Source organism: Haemaphysalis longicornis, unplaced genomic scaffold (genome assembly GCF_048455015.1).
Source record: "Haemaphysalis longicornis isolate Haplotype H1 unplaced genomic scaffold, Haemaphysalis longicornis Haplotype H1 scaffold_2, whole genome shotgun sequence".
NCBI lineage: Eukaryota > Metazoa > Arthropoda > Arachnida > Ixodida > Ixodidae > Haemaphysalis > Haemaphysalis longicornis.
In genome coordinates this window covers 8,625,228-8,638,002 of record NW_027526295.1, presented here as the reverse complement: position 1 = coordinate 8,638,002, position 12,775 = coordinate 8,625,228, and the positions used below count along the sequence as shown (strand labels likewise).

The 12,775-nt window shown below is 46.7% G+C and overlaps 1 protein-coding gene across 1 annotated transcript in view; it reads right to left on the bottom strand.

The window, feature by feature from the left end:
* Positions 1-7,020: 7,020 nt before the first annotated feature.
* LOC144166962 (uncharacterized) overlaps positions 7,021-12,775 on the bottom strand; it is a 126,844-nt gene continuing 121,089 nt past the window's right edge. The window contains exon 14 of the mRNA XM_077696396.1: positions 7,021-7,217. Coding sequence (XP_077552522.1) covers positions 7,021-7,217 — 197 coding nt within the window. The remainder of the gene's footprint in view (positions 7,218-12,775) is intronic.

Below are 12,775 nucleotides of genomic sequence, written 5' to 3'. Positions count from 1 at the left end.
CAAATGAATGGGCAAAATAATCATGTCAGGAAACTGTTAACAGTGCAATGATATATAAACAGTGAACCCTTCTCTGCCAATATAAAATTGTGGCCCTCGCAGATTGCTGTGCCTCTATTTTACTTTGCTACCTGAAAAATTACCTTTTGAGGAGCTGTGATGCTGCCATGTATTTTGGTTAATAGTGTCAACTGGGTGCATTAACAGCTGTCGTTACACCGAATGCACAGGCTGTAGTACATACATTTGGTACATTGATTTCAGGTGAGCATGGCAGTTGCAGAATGAACTCGAAAGTGCCTTTCCCACGTTGTATTTGCTTTCATCTTTTGTCTGGTCTCCATACAAGCTATATGTTTTCTTTCCTGATCGTGAAGTAAAATGTAGAACCTCATATATCTGGATGTCAAAATGCCATCTTATGACAGCTGTTGTTCTGGAACAAGCTAGCAGTAAATGGTTGGCTGTGCAGTGACAGCTGACGCACTATTCTCTGATTGTTGCTCCTGTAGGTCCTTTTGCTTTAAAAAGCAGGAGCGTTAGAAGACATTCTGTTCACCTCGTTAAAAGGTTATAAAGAAACAAGCAATATTCAATTCGGTCCTTACTTCCGAGCGGGCAGCCGCACTGGCACTTCATTCTGCACTTCCTTGTCATCACTGAGAGTGACTTGCTTCACACTTCCGACTTGAGGAATGATGGCCTTAATCGTTAGTGCACCACTCTCCACTGCACTCGCATCCACATTGACGTAATCCACAGACAATACTGTGGTGATGCTGTTGGACTGAGCCGCCACTGATGAGTGCTGGCCACCCGCTTCTACTGCAGTGTCAGGCCACAAGCGAAGAATAAACGGGGACCTCAGTTTGGGTTTATGGTGCTGTAGCGTTTGGATGTGTCCCTCCTCATTCCTTCGCAGTCGCGACAATACATTTTCTATAATGTCTGTCATAGAGGCAGCGATGCAATCTTTGGGAGCAGGCTGGTCATCATTACCTAGTGGGAGAATCTTTAAAAACGGCAGACTGCTCTCAAACTTCAGTTAGTTCCTGGCAGTCACAAAACAGGCTCCTCACTGACAGTCAGAGCACTTAGGGCATTATAAGCAGACTGTGGTAGTTGAGTGGTACCTGTGTAACTCTCTTCAGATGAACGGTTTTTCCTGCATGGAACCTTGCTGTTGTATATTTTTTCAAGTGGGAAAGTTGATGAGGAGTTTGGGTGCTGCGCTGTGAGTATTTGGACAAATTTAGTGACTGGTATTGCCTGCATTGACTACACTGAAAAGTTTTCATTGCCCGTGCAATCGCCAAAGGCTGCACGTTACTGAATGGTAGCACAAAAAGATAGATTTTGGCTTCTGTCCACTGGAGGACACGTTATTTACTTAACTGTGTTAAAAGAGAAAGATACATAAATGATGTATCAAATTGCATAAAACAGGTACACAAGAAACAGAAAGGCCAAAAAGGCATAAAAAAATTGCGTTGTCATCATTTATTTCGTGGGAAATAAGGCTCCACTTGTGTCTCAAAGTGGTTCTTGCTTCAAAAGAATTGCATATCAAACAAGGCTTATTTGAGTCCCATGCACCTAATTTTTTCCACAGAAGTTTTAAATGTCGCATATACTGTTCACATCTTTCAGAATCAGAATTAAATTTCCAGCGGGTGTGTTGGGGGCCACCCAGACAAAAAGCGGCTCAGTAACCACTTGAGGGGACCTGGGGGGCCCGTACAAAGCAGCAGGGCTTCACAAATACACAGCAAAGGGGTAAATTCCTAAAATACAGACTGGAGATTCTAAAGCGTATGTAACAGAAATAGGCACACCATTGTTTCTTTAAAAGACTTCTTCATACAACAGTATGTGACCTTGTAATAGTGATATTCGAAGTTTATATAGCAACTCTTTTTGACAAACAAGAAAACGACATTTTGGCAAACTCACGCATCAAAACAAACATAAACCACACTGAGCATTCCGGAACATTTCTGTCAATGGTTTAAAAAGCATTCGTGCACTTGACGCGGAGAGAGTGCATTGATGTTTCTTTTCCCGTCTTCCAACATGTTGAGTGCAGAAGGCAAACGGTATGCTAGTAATTAAAAATTGTAGTTAGCCCGGTGGTGAGGAATAAGCCACTTGTCAGAGCTGCGGGTGTGAGAGTCAGTGTGTTGTACTGTTAGTTGCGAAAATGTTCTGATAAAATGCTGTAGTTTGTGATTAAATAACCAAGAATGACACAGTCAAAAATCGCACAAGTTTGTCGCACTATTAATTACTATAATTCTATATTTAAGAAAGAATCCTTGTGTTGTGTGCTAGTTCGGTAGGTTTGCGATGCAACGATCTGCTTTTTTCTGTGGGCGATAAATTGTATGCATATTTTCTAGTGTACTTGTACCCAGACCAGACTGCAATAATTCAAGTGTGACACAAATAATGTGCGATAAATCTCTAGCTTTGCTTTCTCAGGCATAAAATGACAACACCGTGGTAAAGCACCCACAGTTGATGACAGAGATTTAGTCAATGATTCAATGTGATGTTGCCAAGACATATCAGACCTTAATTAAGATTCTTCGAGAAGCCAAGTCATATTAACACGGTGAAAAAAAAACATGCATCAAAAGGAACCTGAGAGTGTGCTTCCATAAAAATTGTGCTTGTTTTTCTCGTCATTTTCAGGAAAAAAGGTGGAACTCGGGGAGTACCAAGAAAGAAAAACGCCCTGAAGTCTGCAGAAGACTCATCACAAACCTAAAACCAGTTACGGGCATTTGGTTAGTTGCTCCAGTTCTTAGGTTCAGAAGCAGTCAACGTGCAAGTTCCCGCAATCCAAGGGGGGGGTCATTGCACCCAACCATATATGCCGGGCCAATCTTAGAGCAGTAGGTAACTATGGTGGTGTGGCACAGTCAGCGCGGCCACTGTAATAGCTCAGCTTATTTCAGCACACTGCAGCAATATATCTTGGTGTGCTCTCACTTCAAACTCATTGGTCATGTGTACTCTGCGTAAAGTGCTCACAATCTGAGGGATATGCACCAAACTTTCATAATGGGAATGGGCTTCAACTTTCCGGAGCTCTCAGAAGTGACCAACTGAATGCCCCATCAATATTACACTTAGGCACTCCAAGAAATTGAGAGTGAAATAAACGAGAGATTTAACAAATATATCAGTGCTCATGTGATTTCTTTTGGTAGCACTCCTGCTGTTGTGGGTGACGTTACCGCAGGTCGAAGGAGCAGTTACCAACTTTGTTTGACCCTTTAAGCCCAGAATGTAAAATGCATTATCTCAGCATGAAAGTGCTGTAATTCTCATAGAAATTAGCTTGATTTGAGTCCTATTAACAACTCTAACCTGATCACCATATAGTAAACGTGTAATTCACAAAGTGCAGTTAATGTAAGCCAACAACTTGAGTCTGCGGTGATTTCCTGGCACTGTGACATGCCAATGCACCAATATGTAGAAGCACAGCACAGCTCCCACTGTTGAATATTGTTGATTTCGGACTCTTGTAATAATCATTTTAATGGCACATAAAATTCTAAGCAGTTTCGCTTTGCTCCCTCTCACAATTAACCAAAATTGTTTTTAACATACTTTTTGTCTACAGCTGCGGTGTAGATGCAATACAAAGTGGTGTTAAAGCCTATAGTGCACACAGTTAATGCATGAAATAATTGTAATATTCCTGATCTAAGTAATTTTTCATCACTGCTTTAATAGGCGACAACGTGAGTTCGCATTGGAGGATTTTTTCATTGAGACCATGCGCTCCGTTAACTTGAGATGTGGCATAGGGTTTATGAAATAAAAACCATATTTGTGGACTATAAGTAATGCCTTCTGATATTTTCCATGCAACTTTGGTTCATTTTTACTCATTTTTATATTTGCAAAGATATAGGTTTGTGCCATCCACACTTTTGGAATAAGGCAAGTATCTTGTGCCTAATTATGCTGGGGCAGCAGCCAGGTATTACATTACGCTTACGTGCTTTTGTTGAAAGTACGTGTATAGTCCTCAAAACTTTTCCAGAAATTGAAGAGGATTTGAGTTTGATTCGAAACTGCCTGCACACTTATATGCTTCCATGCAGAGGTTGTGCTCATGGCTAAGTGAACTCGCTTATTTAATGTTAGGACAGGTCAGCGACATGCAGTTAGTATTAGAAGTGTATGCGTTGTCACAATTAATTAGACGTCTAAAATAGGTTATTGATCGGTACGTTCGTGCTGTACGAGAAACATCTTAGGTACGTTGGTAAAATATATCTAAATATTATCCAAAATGGAAGCACCAGAAACGTACTCCTAACATCCCAAATTTTTGATCATAACTTGTACGTACCTGGGATGTCCACTAGATATTTTGCTGGCACATAGACATTTAGACTTTTGTGGGACGTCTAGGAGATGTCAGTGGTTTGCTGGGCTAATAAGCGCTGTGCTTTGATTGTTCTTTTACTGCTTCCCCATGACGGGTGATGCGCATTGAAATCACCAGTGAGTATATGCGGAGGCGGCGTAGCACGAAGGATACCCTCCAAACGGTTGCTGTCTAACGCCTTTCGGGGTGGTGTATAGGCGGCAATGACGGTGAAAGACAGACCTTCGATTTGCACAGTGGCTGCTACGTATTCGTTTGCCGCCCTTGGCGTCACATTATGGTGTATCATGGTAAGGTTACTTCTCAGAGTTAGGAGTGGTCTGGTTGATGGCAAATCAGTTTTGGAACGGAACACTGTGTATCCTGAAAATCGTACGTCTTAAAATAGGCGTGATTCCGAGATTGCTATAACAGGGAAGCGATGCCTGTCTACAAATCTGCGGAAATCTGGTAGACGTGAATGCAGGCCACCCGCGTTCCACTGAAAAATTGTGGCTGTATTGCGAATTTGTTGCATTTTAGGAATACTTGCTGGAGTTGTAACCCCTGCAGCCATTGATTGAGGAAGCGAACTGCAGAGTCGATGCGTGTCATAAGTGCGGCAGCTTCCGGCGAAGAAAACGAAGCCAGGAATGTACGCATGGCCTCTGCAACAAAGTGAATTATGGAGCTTAGTTTCCCGACCCCTTGTTGATTGGAGGTTTCTGAGGGACTTTTAAGATTCGTACGAGCTGGCGATTTTGAAAGTCCGGCTTCAGTAGTCTCTCCGGGAGTATGAACAGTAGTTAACTTTGCTGTTGGCGAGGGTAGAGCTCCGGCTGGGGTTGGAACCGGGAGTAAAACTGGTGATATATGCACAGTTGTGTCAGGCGGGGCAGCTATATAGGCGGCTTTCAAAGGAGGCTGTGGTGCTGGAGCTCCCGTATGAGGTTTCTCCGACTTCGCGCACTCACGGACAGGCAGAGGTGGAAAATCCTTGTCCATATCAACGGAAGTGTATCCCTCGGGCGTTTCCATATTCCAATTTGGAGTATGTTTTGCTATTGTGTTCTAGTGGTGTTGCACAATAGCCTTGGCTGACTTGTAATCAGTTTTATTGGCCGTTTTCACCCTTGTGATAGCATTTTCCTTACGGCGAACTGGACAGCTAAGAGACGTAGACTCGTGCTGCTTAGTACAGTTGGCACACCGAGGATCAATAACGCCACAAGTGGAGCGATCATGATTTTCCGCACATCGGGTGCAGCGAATGGTAAATGTGCATGCCGCAGCCACATGGCCGCAACGTTGACATTTGGTGCATTGTCTGGACGTTTCACTGTATTAAAAGACGCCGTATTGTGTGTAGCCTATAATAACGTGCTCCGGCGTAGTTTCAGTCGTGAAAACAATAAGCACGCTTTCTGATTTTTGTCCTAATTTTCGGATGGAACGAATAGCAACCCTCTGACGCAAAGCGTCAGCGATGTCCGAGTCTGATAAATCTGTGACCACACCCCTAATCACACCCATACCGCAGTTTCTGGGGTGGGGCTGATAAGCGTGAACTGGGACCTTTGCAATAGTAGTAATCTTTAGCAGACGCTCCGTGAAAACAATATTGCGTGTATCAGCAGCTAGTATGTTCAATTTCGATTCCCGGCCGCGGCGGCCGCTTTTCTGATGGAGGCGGAAAGCAAAAAATTCCCCCGAATTTCCCCGAGGGGGAGAATGTGAAAGTGCGAATGCACGGTTGTCGGCCCGCTTGCGGCGCTTGCGCTCGGCCCCCGCAGCCCACCGCCTCGCCGCCTTCTCTTCCATCTCTTCCATCGGGTTTGTAGTATCACGTGTACACCACGCAGTTATCAAGCCGCTATAACGCCGCTGAGTCGCCAACGCACGCCGCTGACGACGTAGTTTGAATTCTTTAAAGATATAAGGCGCGTCACTAACACTGATATCACCGTCGCGTCCGTGGCTTGGTCGGTAGAGCGTCGCGCTGCGGCCGCTAAGTCCTCGGATCGAAACCTGGCGCCGGATGCTGTTTCTTTTTTAAATATAGAGGAGCACTGCGGACGCCGCCGCCGCCGCCGGCGGTGGATGGTTTGGGGTCGCTTATAAAGTGCATTCGCACTTAAAACACCCGTGTGCTCGAGATTTCGGTGCACGTTAAAGATCCCCAGGTGGTCAAAATTAATCCGGAGCCCTCCACTACGGCGCGCCTCATCGCCTGCGTTGCGTCGGCGCGTTAAACCCTACAATCAATCAAATCAATAGTAGGTTCAATCTGTAGTTTGGTCGTACATGGAGTACTTCACCAGGAGCCACGGACTCCAAAGAGCTTTCACAGCAAGAGGATTGAAACGGGCGATAAGCTTTGAGGGGTCTGTGGGTTTTATAATCACAACGAGACCACCTCTGGAAGGATGGGGAGTTACGTGATTTTCGGCGACTTGCTGACACTGTGAGGAGTCGTGACGGGGCTTATTCGGGAGAGGACAGATTTTGTCAGATTCTTCAGAGTCCGAGATCATGTCACTATCTACCGGTGGAAAAGCGGCACATGATGGTTCTGGTAGCTGCGCCTTTGCAGCAGGTGAAGTTTGATTCGAAGATGCAGGAGTCACAAGTCACAATGCAGAAGTCACAATGCAGAAGTCACAATGGTAGCCCTCTGGATTCAGAAGTTCGGCTGATAGGTGCATAGGCACCCGGCTGTACTGGAAGAGGTGGTAGCAGTGAAGCGGCAGCCACTGCGGGCTGGTGGTCATCTCCAGCAGTTGGTGATTGTGAGGCGGGCTAGGCAGCACGCCTGCTGGCTGCACGCCTGCCGCGGGCTGCATAAGCGATGCTCACAGTGCCGTCGCAGCTGGTTTACATCATGAAAGATAGCTTCCAATCGTTAAATCAGAAAGACGACAAAAGAGGCGGACGTTTCTCTTCTTCTTCCTCACCAAACATCGAGGGCAGCAGTACTCCATCATCGTGGCTACCTCCAGAACTAACTACCTTGTGTGTGCCTCACTAAGAGGCAGAAGAAGCAGCCATCGCCTTGGCTGTTACTGAACCAAGGATTCGGAAGGTACTTAACCGTACCCAAAAAGCTACTGGAATTACCAGCCGTGTTGTGTGTCGCGACCTGCCCCGTATGTGCTGAAAATCACTCCTAAAAAGGTTCCATTCGGCCCATCTGGCCACCCGCTCACGCTTCCATGGAGGGCAACGAATACGCCCGCTAACAAGCCTGCGCTTTTACCCCCCGTGCTATGGAGCTGCACGAGGACAGTCACCCGCTTGTCCCGTTCAGGGACATCACCCAGCAATATAGCCTTCAGGGATATACCCTGCCTTCGCCTTACCCTGACTTTCCAGAGAGCAACAAACTACCCTGCGGCCCATACAATCCTGCTCTTTCCCACCCCCGACGCGCCTACACTTAATGCACCCGAATCGCTGTGATGCAGAATGTAAATTCAGCTCAGAGGTAGGGACAATCTGTCACATAATGGTGTGCGTCACATAAAGGTGTGTCACATAATGGTGTGTCACATAAAGGTGTGCGACTTTAGCCCCGAGTACCCTCCTCTCTTTCCGTCAACTACCCAACACACGCAATGGGAGATGCTGCTCTACAGCCCCTCTCTACCCATCCAGTTTCAGCTGGTGGACAGAGAACAGGTGGCGCGAACTGCATCTGGGCTTCAGTGAAGAAAAACCACTCCCTTGGACCGTCCTCTGGGCCGTTCAGAAATCTGAATAGAAGCATTTCCTCCTCATTCTCCTGTTCTTCCTCCATGTCCTTCCCCACCTTCATCTCCACCGTCGATCTCCTCGCCTCTGCCCGTGGCGGCATAGAAGGAGAAGTGAGATAGTCTAACGCCGAGTTTGAGCTTCCTTTATTTCATAAAAAAGTTCCAGTCATGTGCTACACCAATACACTCAAGCAACCACCGTTCATGCATCATGAATTGACTTAAGCTTACCAGGAATGTGTCTTTGAAAAAAATAAAGGGTGTGGTTAAGTGCATTTCACTTCTCTCTGGTTTCACGATTTGTAGAGCTATGTGAGTGAATTTAAGCGTTGTCGCATGGATAATCGTTGTGGGTGCCATTGACAGCTTTACTTTCCAACCACATTCACAGGGTGATTGGCGCACATTTTTTCAAGGCCTGATATTTTTACCTCAAAGCAAAGTGGAATGCGCATAAAATACCGAAACGTAATACAACTCAGCTAATTTATCGTGTTGCTTTGCGCGTTATTTAAATCGTTATTGGTGTGTTCGACATTTCGGCATTCTCGCGCCGCGACGGCAAGCGACGCAAGAACGATGTATTCTAGGCTTATCATGGAGTTTAGGACCGCGTGTTGTTCCCAGGATGTGGAAACAGCAGTAGAATTCGCTACATCATCACAGTTGTTGTGCTTCAAAAACAAGCCAGCTTCTCCGCGGCCTTTTCATTAGCCCTTCAGGGACAGACGATAAATGATTCGGGAAACGATACCAATTAGGCTACTGTTCGACTTTGACAAGTCGAAAAGTTATTGCGTAGAAACGCAGACCCGCTGCTCAGTTGACCAAGAAGGGCTCTCTGCGGCTGGGATTGACCACTGAGAAAGGAAGTATTGCGCCCCCTTTATTTTTATCTGTGCATTCCTTTTCCGCCTAACTCCGCAGCGTCCGACATAGTGGCCACCTAGGATACGGCGAACCCGGCCATCGTGTCAATTCCCAATCAAAAGCACCAGCAGTGCCAAAGTGACATTCTACGTCAGGCAGCACAGTTATTATCATTGAGTAGTTATAGAGGTCATCCTGGGAAAGGCGATCAGCATAATGCCTGCTTCGGGAAACTCAATTTGTTTTTGTCATACTTTCATTTCACAAGTCATAAAGTATATAATCACAGGAGTTTCCACCCGTTGAAGGCTAATCGTTAAGTGTTGGCAACCGCCTGATGCTTCAATGTTCTTCTCCCAGACTTCTGGATTAGGTTCAGCTTCCTGATGAGGTTCCAATTTCACTCGGAACTCGCGGCGCACCCCAGGGATATGTTTTGCCTCATCTGCTGCACAAGATTGCTTTCATTGGCCGTACCGCTGCCCTAGAGCAGATACTCAACCACCGACGTTCCCTTAGAGGAGTAGTGACACCAAACTGTAAAGCTTAGATAACTATGTAGAATGCTTCCTTTTTATAGAGAGATATCTCCCAGCAAGTTTCAGCCGTAACCGTTCAGTATAACACAGTTTAAATCCATTTTAATTTTTGCCCGCACAAGGAAGCCCAGAGCGGCCCGACATGACATTATCTGCTACTTGCCCCAAACTTAAGACATTCGGGCTACCGTTACGTAGCCGACGCGCCGGCTGCAGTTGGCGCATGCTGCTACGCCGTCTGTACCACGTCATGGATTTGGGCCTGACGTCATGCTGCCCGGGCGCGTGGGGATGAAGTCCTCGGCCGGTCTGGGCGCGCGGCGCGCTCGCTCGCGCGCGCGTCCAGACCGTCAGCGGTGCGAAAAGAATGCTGCCGTCACATGCAGCCTCCTGTCACGGCGGTCGCTCGGTGTTCGTTTTGTCGAAACCGAAACTGACATGAATAAACGACGCCGTAAATGATTATTTACGTTGCGATCAACCGTCTAATGTTCCATTCTACTATTCCATTTTATGATTAGCACCCACATCAGCGAAAAAATAAACGTAAAATGAAAATTTCGTGTCAGTACTCCTTTCTTGCTTCGTACGGGCAACGGCTCTCTCGGGGACATCCAGAAAACGCCGGTCTTCTTGAAAAGCTGAATTAATCACAGTTTGCAAGCATAACCTCAACACTGACCACAACATCTTTATGGCCTTCCACTGGCAATCAACCCACTCAGACGCTCGATATTCTAGGCTTTACCATTCAAATCAACACCAGGAATAACCAAACACTTCCCGACCTCAAGTAAAAAAATTGATCAATTGATATATATGATTGGGCGTATTGCTAACCGGTATCGAAGCAAAAAGAAAGAAGATACTCTTCGACTTGTTCAAGCCTTTGTTTTGTTCCACCTCACTGACTTTACACCACATACTGTCTTACCTCAGACGCCTGCACTTCATCCGCGAAGCCATTAAACAGGGTCTAAGTGTTTCGATGCGTACGCCCGCCCCCAAACTACTTAGCATGGGGCTCCACAATACCATTGTAGAACTTTTAGAATGACACAATGCTTAGGAGGCCATAATTGCTCCAAAGTATTCACCTCAGAAAATCATCCGCTCCAATGTCTGTCACTCAGGCCTTCCATGAATAGTTGTACGTTGTATGGGGTTGTCTTCAACCTTCGGCTGCGTGCTGCGTCAGAGCTGGTTTACATGTACGGTCGATTGATGCGTCAGTGTCTTGATCACGTAGGGCTTCTTCACGTTCGGTATCCGCCGGCCCATCGGGCTGTGGGTGCGTCGTGGTGCGTGCCCGTTGGTGCTTAGTCTCGTCGTTGGGGGTTTTGTGTTACATCGCTTGAAAGCAACTTCACCTGCAGAAGCTGACGCCTTCAGTCTCCTCTACACTTGCGTGGTCTGTCCTCTTACGGCGACGTCGCAGTGGGGCGGTGGTTGCGTGAACCCTACGGCTAGAGTGCAGGTGAATGGTTGGTATGTGCGATGTCTCGGCGTGTGGGGAACAATATCCGTGATCCGGTTTGAGTGCTGGCGGAGCAGATCATGTCGGGGTCGACTGGAAAACCCCGAAGGACTGAGCGGCTTGTTGTGGCGACTGATTGTGCATGTGGCTGACTTAACAGCCTTTATAGAGCATCGGACGGTGATGGCCAGTTTGACACACATCGCTTTTCCGAGACGTGGTGATGTGCCTCTCACGTGCTCGGGAGAGCGACATTGGAGTGCTTCCAACCGAGTTGTTGCCTGATGAACAGCGGGCAAGACTCGGACTTTATATTGCGCTGTAGTAGGAAGAGTTTTATCAACCCTTCGAGGGAACCACAACTCGCATATCTTTGTGAAGCGTGACAGAGACGTCGTCAGCGTGATTGGTAGGCGAAAGCCTAGTTTGATGGGCACATATCATTTGATTCACATTGAAGCTTTTTTCAATCGCGGCAGCCTCAGAACTGAATGCGATAGAGATGAACCCGACATCAAGGAACCCTGCATTATTTCTTCAGACATGCAACGTCTCGCTCGTTAGTGCAGTATCTTCATCTACTCAACGAATGCTACTCCCTTTTTGTTGGGACGATGGGTGCCTGTCTGCGGTCTGAGCTGGGCACGTTCTTTCTTGATGATAGCATTGGTGAATGCCATCATAGAGTTATGCTTGGGAGCGGCTTCGTCAGCAGCGGACTCAAACGGTTCTAAAACCAAATATGACCGGAGTATTCAAGGTGCAGAGCCAGCGACATAATATGTTCGTGCTCCACCCTAACGGTTAATCATGCTGCTCTTTTGACCGGCTCCAGACATTCTTCATCATCATCCGCAATGAGCCCACAAAACGCTGCAAGCTTCCTGTGTTGCTGAACGATTACGGGCGAAGTGCCTGCATCATTGGTCATGCTAACAGTGTTGATAATGTGATTGATTGATTGTTGGGTTTAATGCACCAAAGCTTCATCTGAAGGCTATGAGGCGTGCCGTAGTGGAGGGCTCCGGATTAATTTTTACCACCTGATCTCGTGCGCCGAAATCTCGACATACGGGAGCTTTCGCTTTTGACCTCCATCACAAATGCAGCCACCGCAGCAGGCATCAAGCACACGTCCTTGGACTAAGTAGCAGGATGCCAAAGCCCCTGAGCCATCGCCGCGGATTTCGTTGGTCTGAGGCTCCACTTTTCACCAAATTGCAAGGCCGGACCATGCAATCAGCAGATGACTGTTCTTGGACTGGCATGGCGGCTTCCCGGAATCGTAGAGAACATGAGGAGTGGGGACCCAGCGGTCCCCCGAAGCGTTCAAGATTGTGGTGCCTAATGTAGTTTTCTTCCGCGAACTCGTACTCCGGCATTACTATTAAGAGAAGTGGGTCTTCGGATAGCGTGCTGTGCTGTTTCTTTGCACATATTTATCCACGGACACATCCAATAAATACTGTCCATAACACCAGAACAGTTGTTGTGGGTACCGATAGGGTTACACTCTTTTGCTATGAAACTTAGGTAGCAGGGAGTGGCTTAATGATGAAAGGAACGAACGCACGCTCCGTTTTCAGTAGAGGAATAAATGTCCCTGTGAGGCACGGTGCCGGCACCAAAGCATGAATAAAACAATCCCCAAAGCCCTATTTGCGGAACTATCAATCAGTCAGTCAATCAATCAATCAATCAATCAATCAATCAATCAATCAATCAATCAATCAATCAATCAATCAAT